Source organism: Agelaius phoeniceus, chromosome Z (assembly GCF_051311805.1).
Source record: "Agelaius phoeniceus isolate bAgePho1 chromosome Z, bAgePho1.hap1, whole genome shotgun sequence".
Taxonomy (NCBI): domain Eukaryota; kingdom Metazoa; phylum Chordata; class Aves; order Passeriformes; family Icteridae; genus Agelaius; species Agelaius phoeniceus.
This window is the reverse complement of record NC_135303.1, coordinates 91359036-91374872: the sequence shown is the minus strand read 5'-3', so window position 1 is coordinate 91374872 and position 15837 is coordinate 91359036. Positions and strand designations below refer to the sequence as shown.

The 15837-nt window shown below is 44.3% G+C and overlaps 1 protein-coding gene across 1 annotated transcript; it reads right to left on the bottom strand.

Moving 5' to 3' along the window:
* Positions 1–2815: 2815 nt before the first annotated feature.
* LOC129132587 (urea transporter 2-like) lies at positions 2816–15295 on the bottom strand. Its single transcript, XM_054651908.2, has 8 exons — positions 15130–15295; positions 13039–13228; positions 12502–12630; positions 9452–9644; positions 8060–8207; positions 6442–6576; positions 4357–4406; positions 2816–3085 (listed from the first exon to the last, which is right to left on the bottom strand). The coding sequence occupies exons 1-8, from the start codon at positions 15293–15295 to the stop codon at positions 2816–2818; spliced, it is 1281 nt and encodes a 426-aa protein (XP_054507883.2).
* Between the last annotated feature and the right edge of the window lie 542 nt (positions 15296–15837).

The window sequence follows — 15837 nt, the reverse complement described above, 5'->3', positions numbered from 1 at the left end:
GCAGCGTGGCTCTGACCTCTGCTGCAAATGTCCACGGGGAAAGCAAATCCCTTCCCTCCACCTTCCCTCCGTGCAGCTTTGCTAATTATTCATGAGGGGTCATTACCAGGTCAGTTATCCTGGAGCCACCAATGCTCAAGCCAAGACATCTAAATGGCTTGCCCCAGCTTTTTCTCTATGAGTTCTCTGACTGGTCTTACTAACAGAAGAACCTATGTCTATGGGAGAAGAGTTGAGAACTTCCTCTCAAAGAGCAAAGTTGCCTTTTTTTTTTTTTCCCTTTTAGGGGTTATGAAGCAAATGCAAGAGTTTGAAAAATGATATTTGAAGCAATAAAGTAAGCATTTTTCTTGGAACTGCATGGTGTAAGCTCTCTTGTAATTCCTTCACTTTGCTAAGTCTGTTCTGCTTTTTAATTTTTTAAGGCAAATTTTTAGGAGGTTGGTTTTTTCATGTGCTATGGCTAGGCCAGGTGTTGGTTTGTATAGGAACATTTATTTAATGCTGTTTAAGGTGGAGGTGAGCTGGGTGGAATGATGACTCTAACTGCAGAAGAAACTTTTTTTCTCCTTTAATGGTCATATTTGTTTTATGTTAGACCTCTGGGAGCTGTCGCAAAATTATTAGTCCCACTGAACACTGTACATTTTTTCTCTCTTAATGAAAATTTTTATAGAACTCTCTAGGTATCAGACTGCTGGGCTACCACTGATAGCTTCAGTTAGTGCTTTTATTGTCTGCTGTTCCCTTGCAGGAGACACTTGATTTGTCTTGCCTGTTTTCAAGAATTATTAGTACTGGCTATAGTTACTCAAATCTTTTGATTAGCTAGAGACTTAAAAAAGCTGTTTATACTCTATTTTTTATGGAAGGCTTCAGCTCTAGAAATTGCTTTACTAATTGATTTTAGGATGGATTTTCTTGTGGCTGAGGAATTAATGCCTGCAGTGGCACTTAGATGACAAATCCTTTCCAATAGCCATATTGTGCCTGGGCTTCACTGTTATTTTTAGGAAAACAAACAATATGTTTGGCATAACTAACTGCAATTGTGGTTTTTCTTCACATATATGGTGAAGAAAAGCATTATTTTGCAGTAATTTTCCCAGTAACCTTGCATTTCTAGTATTCAAATATTTCTCTAACGCTGTGCACGAGCTAAATTAAACTGTTCATGAATAAGCTCTCCTAGTTTCTGTGTGCTTCATATTTCATTGACTGCTGTAGAGAGAAGGTCTTCAGACAGTTGTGTGTCACCTCTTGTGTTATTCTGCCTCTCTTTGTCTCTCTACAGCAGCAGCAACAGGGGGATGTCCCCGATCTTGCAGTTTGCAGTGATCTCAGGAGACTGCTTTGGTGCTAGCATTAGTTTGCTGATATCATGGCTCAAAAGAAGGGAGGAAGTAGGACCTAAATATTACCCGAATTCCTGGAATGGCCTCCCTTGTTTAAAAAAACCCAAACATCTGAACATAAACAAAAAACGTGTTTTTGTCTCCCAGGATGAATTCATTCTTGGATGCTGTTCTGTGGGACATTTAGAGGGGTGGCAGATGCTGGTGCTGCTGGATTTAGGTGATTAAGGCACAAATAATCCCATGAGCACTACCCAGGCTCACCTTTTTAAAAAGCGGTTTTTGGAGGTGGGATCCCACCTGTTCAGAAATACTCGCATGGATCTGCAAAGCAGTCCCTCATCGTGAGGCAGAGAGGACAGCTTCTGGTCTGAGTGTTTGTGGTTGCATAGTCCCTTTGGATTTTAAATCTTCACATCCCTTGGGTCTGTGATTTTAAACTGAGCTGGTAAAACAACTTTAGAGTGTGGAAGCCTTTCTGTCAGGCCTTCTTCACAGAGGTTTTGGCAAAGGTTCCTGAGAAAATGTTCCTCCTTAGGGCAGTTGGATCTTCCCTGCTGTAAGGATTTTGAGGAGGCATAAAGTGGCAGTGGTAACCTTTGACTTGTTAATTTCTCATGGTCTAATGGAAAGGATTTGCTCCTCTATGAAAGGGAGAGAAAGAACTGCCACCAGCAGTAAATGTTTATCCCATTCTTTATATGGAGTTTTTTATTTCCCAGTGGATGTGTGTAGGGATTCAGACTTGCCATCCTGCAATCAGCAGGAGAGAGAGATCTTCAATTTGCAAGACAGAAAATTATTCAAGGAAAAGAAGAATGTTTGATCACTGCTAGCTAGTCGCTCTTCTAGACTGATTAAAGCATATATATTCATTGCCTTGGCACTTAATGAGGAGGCAGGAGATGGCACCAAAAGTGCTACAGGATGTGCTCTGTAAGAATATTTACCTGTGTGTGTTGTAGCTGTTAAGAGGTATTAAATGGGTTAGACATTGACGGCACACAAGAAAGGAAGAGAACAGTCTGTTTATTTCACTTTCAAATATACATGCTCTTAATTTGAAGTGCAGCTCTTGACTTAGTTCTTACATTATTTATTATTATTAGACACCAATGCCTTCTCAGCATATTTATTTTGTTAAATTACACCTCTGAAATTAAATGCAGCCTCTTGTCAGCTTTAATGTTCTTCTGCCTATTCTTATAATTATTATTGATAAGAGGTGACTTTCAAGTTAACAGCCAGTGGATGGATAAGGCAGCTGTTATTATGTTACCTGAGTGCTTTTTGGAAAGCTTAGCTCAAGGGCAAACCGTGATTTCTCCAGTGTGGAACGCTGAATCCCCAGCCTGCATACCGCTGGCTAAAGTGGTGTTTGTGGCTGTGCTGTGCCTGGGTGATGTCTGAGAAGCTGCCCCCAGTCTGCCTCCAGGCTGCAGAGTGGTGGGTACCTGCAATCAGTGAGCGTGGCGGCTCTTGGGGGTGCACAGGGGGGTGCCCCCACTGTTAATTCCTGAGCCGTCAGAGGGTTTCTGCTCCCTTCGCTTCTGCTCCTCCCTCCTGCTCTCCGAGGCCCTCCTCCTCATCCTCAGGTAGTAGATCCGGTTGGCTTCTGGGTGGGTGACTTGGCAGAGGGGCATTTTGTAGATGGCCGGGTTCTGGGAGGTGATCAGCAGGAAGAGGAGCGCCGAGAGGCAGAAGGGCCAGGTGCACACTGGCAGCCCGAGCTGGCAGGGGGACACAACACACACAAACACCGCTTTGGTACCATTTTTGGTCTCTGTGCTTATGCCTGCCTGTGGCTAAACTCTTCCATGTGGGAAGCTGGGAGGGCCTTGGATTCCCTGAAGACACAGTGGACACCAAATGCCAATTCAGCTGGCCACACAAAGGTCTGCTTTTCAGCTGGAGGGCTGGGGCTGCACAAAGCCTGACCCTGCAGACCTCAGTCCTGTCAGAGGTGCAGCTTCAATATCAGTGCTGGATGGAACCTGGCACCAGCACTGAAACAACTGAATCAGGCTCCAGAGATCCGATCACTTCAATGAAAGCCAGGACACCCAGCTCACACATGGACACTTGAATTCTCTAACAGAAGAGCTAAATTCTACCCTCTCTGTTCCGTAAAATATGTATGGAGAGTACTATTCACACATATTTCCTCTCCCCAATGACAATATGATGCTGGCATCACATCCAACTCTCAGCCCTCTCTGTTCTCCCACCTCTGGACCTGAATTGAGGTCTTCCAAAAGCAAGACCATGGGGACAAAACGTGGATGTCCTTTTTCCTGATGCCTCCCAAAAGCAGGTGTGCTTAAAGCAGCCCATATGTGAGGACCTACATAGTACTGAGAGGGTGCCAGATGAAAATGTTCAGTGCATGAAGCTGCTAGTTCTAATCTTTTTTTTCTTTTAAGTTAGTAAATCAATTTAATTAAAATATGGTTTTGCTTTAATCTCTTAGATCTTAAAGAAGAAGCAGAGCCTGGCATTTCTGTCTTCACTCCTTTCTTGATTTGTCCAAAGATAATAACTTTGTACTTAAGAGAACAGTCTCCCCCTCATTTTAGTTCTCATACCCACTTCAAACATCAATAGTATCTGTGGGCAGTGTTGGAGAAAGACCTTGAATGAAGAAAATGAAAATTTAGATCATTTGGAATTGCTGAAAGATAATGTTCAACCAAGTATTTAATCTCAAACCATATGCTGTTGCTGTAATTCACTCACAACATGCACAGCCCTGTTGTGGATAACATGCTCCAAAGGTCTTTGAAATCTTATTATCAGATATAAAGTCTTCAGGGGCACAATTCAGCTGACACAGGGTTTGTACAAGACCTGCCAGCTGGCTGCAGCATTCTCATTTCAGTGTTGTCAAAGCTGACATGGAGAATTTTGAGGCATTTCCTTAATGTTATATTCGAACAAATGAAGATGCAGTTAAAAAATAATAAAAAAAACTCAGAAAAAAAACAGAAAACCCCACACTTACCACAGAGAGTGCATTAGCAAGAGCTGCTCCGGAGTAGGCACAAAATAATGCTGAGAAGAGAAGACCAAAGAGAGCTCAGGATGAGGAAAACATTGTTCAATTCTCAATTCTCAAAAAAAACCCAAAAAAACCCAACAAAACAAAACGAAACAAAACAAAAAAACAAAACAAAACAAAAAAACCAAAGGAAAAAAAACCCCAACCAAACAACCAAACAACATTGTCCAAATGCACAGCAAAATATTCCTGGTACCTAATGTGAGGATCATTGTTAGAGTTCAGCAATCAGTTGAAATGTCCCAAGAGAAAATGGCCTAAAGTCTCACCAAGGAAGATCTAGGTTGAATATTAGGGAAAAATTTCTTCACAGAAAGGGTTGTCCAGCCCTGGCACAGCTGCCCAGGGCAGTGGTGGAGTTCCCATGCCTGGAGGGATTAGCAGCTGTGTAGATGTGTCACTTGGGGACATTGCCTAGTGGTGGCCTTGGCAGTGCTGGGAGCACAGTTGGACTTGATGTTCTTGGAGGTATTTCCCAACACAAATGATTCTGTGACTGCATTTTGTCCTATCTTCTCTGTAGAGATGGATGGTGAATGAAGAACATGGTTTTGTCAAGATGAAGCAATCGTATATTTCTTTTATCTTTAATTTCTTTTTATCTGGCAATACCTGACCCACATGCAGTGGGAATTGCTGAAATTCTCCAGCAGGGCTGGACTTCAGAAATTCTCTGCCCCGTGGCTTCATACCACAACCAGTTACCAAAGGGTCTCTTTTCACCAGGATGACAGAACAGGAGGCAAGGTCAGGCACCCAAGTGTTAAATCAAGGAAGAAAAAGCTACTGAGAAATCCAGAAACTGTGCTCAGGACACTGAGATAAAGATAATTGTAGCCTGGGCATATCTTCACAGGAATGTCTTAACTGGGAAATTTCTCTGACTGTTCCCATAGTGCCTGGTTTTGGTTGCTGTTGGATGTGGGGTCTTTGGGCGGATGGGTTTTAAACTGACCTGGTGCAACAGCTCCCTTCTTATGACATATTCCCCCAGTGATACATATATAATCAGGAAAAGGCTGCTTCTGTGAATCTGTTGAGTTGCTAACTGGTTAAACATGCTCATGGATTAACTCGAGCTCATGCCACAAACAGTACTTCCACCCTTTCTAGATGTTTCCATATTATCAGGGTCTAACACTTTTCCCTCTGTATTCATACAATCAAGCCCAATGCTGATGCTACCAGAGAAACGGGTCTTGCACAGTACCTATTTTTGGGACAGACAGAGTGATTTGGGACAGACAGAGTGATGACTGGCTCTAAACCTGTGCTCCTGTCTTAGGCTGGAAATGCAAGATGTGGCTGGGGGTGTGTATTCTGTCACCAGCTGTTAGAGGTGGGGCAATTAATTGGGCCACCTGTCAAAACCAGGTGGGGCAGGTTTTTTTAATCTCTTCCACAACCAATCCTGCCTCTCAAAAATATCTTCTGTTAATGGGCCCATGAGTGTCTCTGCATAGCTGATAAAATTCCATCATCCCAGGGGGAGATGCTCTGCCCAGGGGGAGGAGCCAAGCATTCCTACCTGGGTATAATCGAGGTTTGGAGCACCACAGCAGCCTCTGCCCACTGCATTCCCAGAGGAAGACCAGGCCCACCTACAGCACCCTGGAGCTTCAGAGGAAAACTCCCCCCTTGTGCAAGATCCCTGCTCCAGCAGGACCAGAGCTGGCACTGCAGGAGGACTGAGCCACCATGGGATGGGGCTGTGCCACCACCCTGCAACACAGGGGGCCAGGTCCTATTCTGACTTTGTCGGTGTTGTTTTGTATTACTGCATTTTATTTTTATTTTTTCTTTTAATTTTTATTTTTTTCCTAATAAAGAACTGTTACTCCTACTCCCATATCTTTGCCTGAGAGCCCCTTAATTTCAAAATTATAATAATTCGGAGGGAGGGGGTTTGCATTTTCCACTTCCAGGGAGGCTCCTGCCTTCCTTAGAGGACACCTGTCTTTTCAAACCAAGACAGCTCCTCATAAGCTGCCCAAATTTTTGCCTTCCCTTTATGTAAAAGATACTCACCACAGGCAAGTGAGAGCAAATGTGTCTGCCAGGTCAGGGCGTAGAACATGCCCCCGATGGCAATGCAGGCCAGGGCACAGTTGTAGTTGTGTAAGCCAAGGTAGATGCTGTCAAAGGGGGATGCAATGCTCAGAGCTGCAGGACAAAGGCAAGGCTGTGAGCTCAGGTATGAGAGGAACATGCAGGAGGGATCTGTCATCTCTTCCTCATAACATCAAGGTGGGTTTGTCTGTTCTCACACATGCACATGCAGGAAAAGGAGGGTGTCAAAGGAGGCTCGTTATTTTGGAGCTCTGATAATGTCCCTGCAGTGGAATTTGGACAAGTCTCAAAGGTTTATTTCAGACAAAACTTCCTGTGTACTCGCTGAGTGTGTTGTATCCACACACACAGGCGGAGGATCCAGCCAGAGTGTGGGAAAACCTTCTCACCTGGGTGTCCTCCTGGCAGGAAGCTGTGCTCACACACACACACTGTTTACAGCTCATATTTACCCTAATTTTGAATATCAGAGGCACAACTGCATGTCTTTTGTGGGAGCAAGCAGAGTTTTCCATTTTTTCCTAGTGACCTTTGTGAGATAAGGCCTAGTTACAAGAGGTGGTCACTTCACCTGTGCATTCTCCATGGGGATGGATGGGAGCTGGGGGGTCTGCCCCAAATTTGACCTCTCAGAAACTTCTGCAGGATTTCTCACAGGCTTCAGGAGTACCAGTGAAAAGGAGAGTTCAATATGTAGTGCACAGACCACTGGCAATATTAATGCATTTCCTTCTATATTGTCCTCATCTGTCCTCTGTTTTTTCACCATGCTTGTCCCAGAAACTTTCCCCTGACCTTTCCCTTCTAGATTAAATGTCACACCTCTACAAGACCTGTCATATGCTCTTAGCCATACAAATTGTGGACAGTTTTGTTTAAAATCATGAATATAAGATAGCTACATCATGTTTAAAGTGCTTCAGAGCACAGAGAAATTTTTGGATCACTGCCTTTTCCAAGGAATCAGACTGCACTTATTCTGTCATCTGTATTTATTAAAATTGGTCTCTTAAGTGGCATTAATGTTATCTAACCTCTAGAGTCTGCTTCATGTCTCTCAATATTGTTTTTCTGGTTAGTAGAGAGACAGGACATTTTTAGTGGCATTCATTTTGGTATTTTGACAAATCCACAGCAGGGCTGAGCAAACTGCATCCCAGAAAAGTCTGTTTCTCTTCCTTGGCTGATTAGTTCTGGGGCAGACCTTTGCTTGTGGTCATCATTTAAAGCAATTGTGATAGCAAGAAATCAGTTCTGAAAGTCTTTCTCCAGATTTCCTTATGATCTCCATGGGATTTATCACATCCAGTGGCTAGAGAGTTAAGTAAGGTGGAACAAACCACCTGTCTGAGTTACAAATCTAACAAAAAATGCAAATTTTAAAGAAAACCTGCTTCTGTTCTTGCCTGCACTCTGTTGTGTGACCTTTGCTAAGAGCTTTCAAATTAAGAGACAGTTTGAAAGAATGAGTGTTGTCCCAACTACAGCCAAGCTGAAGCAACTTTAAAGTCTGGACAGAATCTGGCTTGGATCAAGATACCTTGATTGCAAAAATAATTTGGTCAGTATTTCTTACCTGCAAACATCCCCACAGCTGATCCAATTGCAGCATGCAAACAAATCAGTGGGGAGGAGATGAGCAGAGCCACAAGAAAAATCCCTCCAGTCCAGGGGTTTCCACAACCATACACTTGACCAATCCCAACTGGGATGGATTGTAAGAGCTGCAGCAGATGGCAGAAAAGGGCTTGTTATTTATTGTCTGTCTATGCCCTGAGGGACACAGCAGATGTTCTATCCAAGATACTGGCTGAAAAGGGAAGGAAGAAACCCTGGCTCTGAGCTGGACTCTGAGCACTTCATAGAATCTCAGAATGGTTTGAATTGGAGGGACCTTAGATAATCTTGCCTTCTTTTCCAGGCTGAATAAACCCAGTTCTCCAAGCCTTTTCTTATAAAAGATGTGCTCCATCCCTCTGATCACCTTGCTGCCTCCTCTGGGTTCCCTCCAGCAGCTCCAGCTCCTTGTGCTGCTGGAGCCAGGGCTGGGGCAGCTCTGCAGGTGGGCTCTCACCTGAGCCCCGGGGCACAGGGGCAGGATCCCCCCTGCCCTGCTGCCCACGCTGGGGCTCAGCCCAGGGCAGGGGAGTTCAGGCTGGGGCAGGTCCAGCTCTCACCCACAGCACCCCCAGCTCCTTCTCCCAGGGCTGCTCCCTCTGCTCAGCCCCAGCCTGGGTTGATCCCAGGGGCTGCCCTGGCCCAGGTGCAGCTCCAGCACTTGGCCTTGTTAAACCTCATGAGATTCCCCTGGGCCACTCCTGCAGCCTGTCCAGGTCCCTCTGGATGCCATCCCATCCTCCAGGTGTGTCAGCTGCACCTCTCAGCTTGGTGCCATCTGCAAATGTGCTGAGGGTGCCCTGGATCCCTCTGTGTGTGTCATTAATGAAGATATTCAATAACACTGGTACCCAGATGGACCCCTGAGGGATCCCCTGGGACCCTGAGCCATTCACCACAACCCTCTGGATCTGTTACCCTGTTCTCCTCTGGGAAGGTGGCCCTCCAAAGCTAGAGCTAGACATGAGGCGACTGGATATAAATGAGTTTCTGTCACTTTGAAATACTGATGTTTCCTCTGAATTTTCATATTGCCACTGACAGTGTTGCTGATGTTTTTTTAACCTGGACAGGAGGAGTTCATATCCAGATGTGTGCTGGATGTACACTCAAGACTAGTTTTGGGCCAAGCCAAGTTTGAGGGGAATGAGAGGCTCGGGTTCTCTGCTCCCTGAGGCTCCACCAGCCTTTCTGCTGGATGAACCAGGACTGTCCTTAGGGATTCTGTGGCACTGAACCAACCCCTGTCCTTCTGTGAATTTTGACCCACATAAAAGCATCACCCAGAGGAGAATGCCTTCATGCTCACCTTCTCACTGAAATACCATAAACCTGTTGGTGTGAGGCTTACCAGTGGCACATTGATGTCAGACCAGGTGATATTGGGCACTGCAGCTATGGGTTTGATGAGGGTAGTGGGGAAGAAGGGGTTGTAGTGTCCTGTGGCTGCTAGGTACAGGGTCACCACAATGTTGAAGGGCAGAGTGAAAACAGGAAGGTCCCATTTGCTGAAGATGGATCCCAAAGCACTGGACAGAACTGGGCTAAGAAAAGGAGAAGAAATAGAATTATAACTTGCTCATCACAATTTATAGTGGTGAGACAGCCTGCCTCTTTGGTCACAAAATGATAACTTTGGCAAATAAAGGCCAATACAGTTCCTTGTAGCAATGCCGGGTGGTGAATAATAATAATAATAATAATAATAATAATAATAATAATAATAATAATAATAATAATAATAATAATAATAATAATAATAATACCTTAATACCTTAATCTGCATCAAACAAAGAGTTGTCAAAAGTTGTTTGTCTTTCTGAAGAAAATAATGTCACATCCATGTATGCATCCAATACAGCATTTGAGCATGGACAGAGACAGACAATCTGACTTACTATTCAGTTGAAAATTTGAACAAAAAGCAGTAAAGGAACTTTTAGGAATGTCACGTGAAGAACTGGGGAGAACTTTAGATGGTCTAAAAAAGCTGCTGTCTAGAGGAGGCAGGAGGGAATTAGAAATTATCCAATTTGCTTTTTTTTGGCCATTTTTGTTTTGTTCTTGTTTAAACAGTTTGAAGGGTATCATGAGATGGGTCTGGAAGAGAAATAAAGCAGAAGAAGTGATCAAAGGCAGTGGAAAATCTTCCATTAAGAAAGATAACAATATTTACTATGCTGGACGCTATTTTTAGGGACTCTGAGGCCCAACAGAGTGCAAGATGAAATCATCACTGTAGCAGAGCTGGGCAAGATGTTGGTACCAGACTTCACTCAGACCCTGACTGATGTAATTTTGTGCTGCTTAGGTATCATCTCAAATCATACACTGTTTCCTGAAAACTGAGACTTGTTTTTAAGTAGCTTGATTGAATATTTTTAGCATGTAAAGTATTTGGGGTGAGACTCAACCTTAAGTAAAAACACAAAAACCATATAAAGCTTGAAATACCATGGCCTTTCCCAAAGTTCTTGTCTGTAGAACCTGGGATATAATCTTTGTTTGATCTGCTTTCCTCAGGACATTTCCAGACTCTCTGATTTCCACTTGAAGTGTGTGTCTACATGAAGGACTGTGTGGGAGCATATTGGCAAGGTAATATCTGATTTTTATGGGTCCCAGAAAGTTCAAGGAAGAGAAGAAATCGCCAGTCCTTTGTGCAAATGGCCAGTGTTCTCCTTCCAGCTGAGTTCTTCTGCTAGAGGTGAGCTGAATAGCTCTTATGGTCTACTCCAACTAGCAGTGAACATTGCAGTTTATAAAAAATCAATTTAAAGACTTTAAGTTTTTCAGGGAACTGGATTTGAGCCCTAGAAGGTCATTAAGCTGGTTATAATAAAAAACAACTCCATCCAAGTTATTTGACATTTCAATAGCAACATCTTGTGTCCTGCTGTACTATCAGTGGGAAAAATGCTTTGTTCTCCCTGTGTAATCTCAGATGAAGCCTATTCTTTTTTTGACAAGTTTGGTTCCCAAAGGAGTTTACAGATTTTCTTGCTTGCAGCTGTAGGGAAAAAAAATAAATCAGTACTTCAGTGAAAATGGTGTCCTAATTTCTGTGCTGAAATACAAAGCTTCTGTCACTTACACATCTTGTCAGGAAAAAAGGAAACAGTTAAATAAATGCTGACTTCTAAAGCTGAAAGTCAAAGTATTGGTTAAAAAAAATCACTGAAGTGTCTGATTTTAAAATATTTCAGCTCTACCCCCAAGACTTGTGAACTAAACAATGAAGAAAATTTTGAACAAAAGGCCTCAAGGAATTCTGGCAGATGAGACAAACTAAACATTCTTGCAACATGTCCTGGGTTTTGAGAGATTGTTATAAAATGACCTTTGCTGAGAATGACTAAAGAAATGAAATATAAACCAAATCTGATCTTAAAAGCAGTGAAAATCCAATAATGGTTTGCATCTTACTGCTTACAGTGATAAAATGTACTATTAAATTAATTTCAGTTAAAGCTGTTAAACAGATTCTGCAGTGCTGTTCAGATCCATATTCAAAAAAGGCAAAATTTAATCCTGGACGCACATAGCCTGTCCTTTGGAGCTATTTGGAGGAATTAATTCTGCTCATGACTGGTTGCACATCCGAGAAGGAGAATATTGAATTCAGCCCCAGGATGAGCACAGGGTTGATTCAGGGCCTGGATGAGGAAGAAGCCTTGCGGTGTTGGGTGCAATGACCTCCATCCCGTGTGTGTCCTGCTGCTGAGGGCCATTTTCAGAGGCCTGGGGAGGGGCTGCTTTGCCTGTGTGCTACAATCAGTGTTTCTGTGCCCTCAGCTCCTGCCATGTCCCTCATGAGCTCTGTGAGGTGACAAACACAATCCTCCAGTGCCATCAAGTCTGGAGTCACTGGCGCAGGGCAGCGGGGCCCTCAATGTGCCTGAGCTGCTTTTAGCCAGACCCATCCTTTGGGAATTGTCCCTAGGAGGAGTGATGCCGCAGGTTTTAGCTTTTATTTTCAGATTCTGTACTGCTTTAGTGTGTACTTCTGAGCTTCATATTAGGGGACGATTAGCTCTCTTCACAGAGCAGGGAGACAAAACAATTCCTTCTCTAGCTGGGGACCAAGGACAAATGATCCAAATTCCAGGCCCAAGAGCATAAACAAGTGGGCTGAAGAAAGAAAAGCAAGAAAGATGGGCCTTGGACAATTAACTCCAACATGCAAATGGACCAAAACTTATAAAACTGTGAGGACCCATGACTGGTCATCCATTTTGTGACCATTTTGGGTTCACCTGGGGTGTAGCACTGGCTGGGCTCTTTTGCTGCCTGAGGTGTATCCATTGAGGCCTTCTAATAAATCCCTGCTTTTTTCTTTAGCTCTGCCTAGTCTCTGTTCTAAGTCAGCCTTCAGAAGGCATGAGGAGCAGTGGCACTTACCAGGCCATGGAAATCACAGCCACAGGGGGCAGAAGCCACCAGTAGTAGTCCCCCTTGTCAGAGTAGACGGCCATGAGCAGGCCCACCAGGATCCCATTGTAGCCGTGCAGCCCAGCCGCGATGGACGACCTGCCATGGAAACAATTGCGAGGCAGAAAGCTTTGCTGAAGGCAGCCCATCTCTGGGGCCCACAGAAATGCAATTTGTAAGTGTCCTGCCCTTGTGAAAAAGCAGTGAGATTACTGATGTACTGCCTTGCACTGGTGTGTGGGAGGGGGGAAGTTTGGGGACTGCTGGATGATGGAGGGGGAATCCTTGTGACTCAAAGGATCTACATAGTTTGAGGATGGCTATCAGGGAGAAAGAACTGTGTGTTTTCAGGAAGACAGACAGCCACAGGGACAACTCTTGGGCACAACTCTGTCTTCACCTGAGTCTTCTGTCTCTAACAAGGCACAGTGACCCATCAGCGAGCTCCAAATAATATCACAACCATCAATTTTTATTAAGTGCACGAGGACACGAGGTGCCACCTACTTGTCCTGGCTGAGGGCCAGCGCAGTTAATGTGGACACAGTGGTTCCAGTGCAGCCCGTGAGCATCCACCAGGGGCTCTGGATGAAAAGCCCCACTAAAATGATCAGTCCACTGAGAGGGTTGTTGACAAACATCACCTGAGAGGTCCCTCGCAAGATCCAGTCCACCAGCTGAACCATTAAGGGCTTGCCTGGAGGAGATCAAGACAAAACACTGTTGGAAAGGCAAAGCACAATCTTTGCAGCCCCTTTCTGGGCATAGAACAGAGGTGAAATATTAACATTTCTGTAAAACAGGTCTCTGATTGATTGTTGTCTTTGTGTATTATCTGGCACTTGAGAATTAATAGGGATGTACTGGGCACTGCTATAAAATTTATGGAGGGACAAGCACACAAGTGACTTATTTATGGTTGTCAGAGAATAGTCAAAGGATTATTTGCATAGTAGATCACTTTAGATTCTGCTGTAAAATCAATAATGAGACAGGCTCTTTTTGGTATATAATTCAAATGCAGAGGGGGACTCTGAAAATACTTTGTATCTATATAGGGAAATACAGGAAATATAAGAAAAGGAAATTATTTTGCTGTTTTAGGAAGAAAATCAGCAACCTTGAGCATGAAAGTATGGTGTATATAGCAGGTGGGGGGTCAAAGGTTTCTAAAAAGTATTTTGAGAGCTAAAGAACCTAAATTAGAAATCAGTAATTATAGGTTGGACAGTACTCAGGGCAAAGAGGCATTTCCAGAGGACAAAGAGTTATTGCTCTTTGGAGAAGGTTATTGAACATGGACAGAGTAAACAGACACCAAGCACAGATACCTCAGGTGAGTGCAGGGGGAATGTGGGATGAAGGCACTGCAATAACATTTTGCTGCTTGTTCTCCTACTGCAAATTGACTTGAGTTTTTACTCTGCCTCTCTTCTGGGAAAACTGCAACCATTTCTAAACTGCTGTGTGTTATTAAAGGATGATGCAAGGAGAATAGATGGGAAAGGGGAGCTACTTCCATGTACAAGATGTTCAGATGTTCACACAATGTCCATATGCAGCTTTTATCTTCAAGATTTATCTTCAAGATTTAGTCGTCTTAATTTGATTGTTCATTAGATGCAGCTTAAGGTGCTAGGGTATTTTCTGAATATGGGCAATAACTTATTCCTAGGAATTCCTTCCAGGCAGGGTTAAGGAGGCAGAACAAGGAGGAGGAAGGAGTTCCTTAGAGGAAAATGACCAGGCTTGTCTGAGCTAATCTTAATATTTGGTGTTGAGCTATGCAACAGGTATCAGCAATAAACTTAGTCTCAGACAGAAGTATTAGCTGTAAAAATTCAAATATAACAGAGGACAGTGGCCAAAGCTTTCCAGAACACTGAATAAGAAAAGTTGTTGACAAAGCATGGACCACTGGAGTAAAGAGAAAGCAGGAGGAGATATTCCCCTGTGTCTGGGGATAACACTGGCCTGGGATAAATGGATGCCTCCTTTTTCTCTCCCATTGCTGGAGGTGTACTGCTAACAACCTTAGCCTTGACAGAGGACCCACAGTCTTACACAGCCTCTCAATCCCCAGTAACTATGGGTATCTTGGACTGTCTGCTCATGCATTGCTCCTGTCTGGACAGTGAACCTTTGAGATCAGTCCTGGCTTCTATCTTATGGCATTGTAACACCCTCTCAGTGCTTATTGCTCCCCCAAAGCGGGGAACTCAAGAGCCTCTGCCTTTATCAGGAGGCAATTCCCCATCATCAGCCCACAGATGGATGAGAGACAGTGGCTGATCCGAGGCAGGAGACTCAACCCCCAGCCCTGCTGTGTGATTCTGGCACTGTTATGTGAGACCTGATGCTAATGACACGTAACTGAGTGTGAAAGACATCTCAGGACTGTGCCAAATTTTGCCTGCTGACATGGTGATGGCCAGAGGATGCAGTGAGATTGTCTTCCTGAGAGTGAGATAATCAAAAGGCCAGAGTTTGCAATGAGCTTGGACCATGCTGCTTCTGCTCTGCCTCAGGGGGTGAAACACATTTCACTGGAAGTACTGATGGTGATATGGATATCCCCAAACACATCCTTCTCCTTACTTTTCATCCACTCTCCATATTCATTCATTTCTCCTGTGAGATACCCAAAACTATGGTGGATCCAGTTTCCACTTCTCCACAGCAGGTCCTGGGCTCTTGACATCTCCTTCTTGTACAGCTCCCTCTCTTTGGGATCTTCAGTCACAACGATCTCTCCAAGCTCCATCCTCTTTTGGGTGATGATAAAGGGTAACTGTAAATCACAGAGACAATGTGTTAGAAAAATCTTTTGGGTTGGGCTCTGACAACCTTCAGAACCCAGTGGTGATATCTTTTATAAAAGATGGGATGCTTATGGAGAAGAGATCTGCCAGATCCACAGCTGGGAGTGGTATGTGCTGCAGTGGTGTCTTCTCTCAGGCATGGGGACCAAGCAGTGCCCTGCTGCTGCTGTGGGGCTGTGGCACACACACAGAGCTGCAGGGGGAAAGAGAGACATGGCATGGGTGCCTTGCAGCATCCCACCCTCACTCCAGCTCCTGATGCAGCCTGTGGCAAGCTGCTGGCTGGACATGAGATGTGACATCTGCCAAGAGACTGAGGAGCACCTGTGTGCTGACCATGCTTGGCTGAGTGTAGCTACTGCGGCAGGTGCTGAGAGGGGAGCCTGCTGAAGTTTGTCCAGCAGTGAGCTGGAAGCAAGCAATGCAAATTGCCAGTACAGCAGCAGAGAGTAGGGGACAAGAAAATACAAGAGGAGAGGCTGAA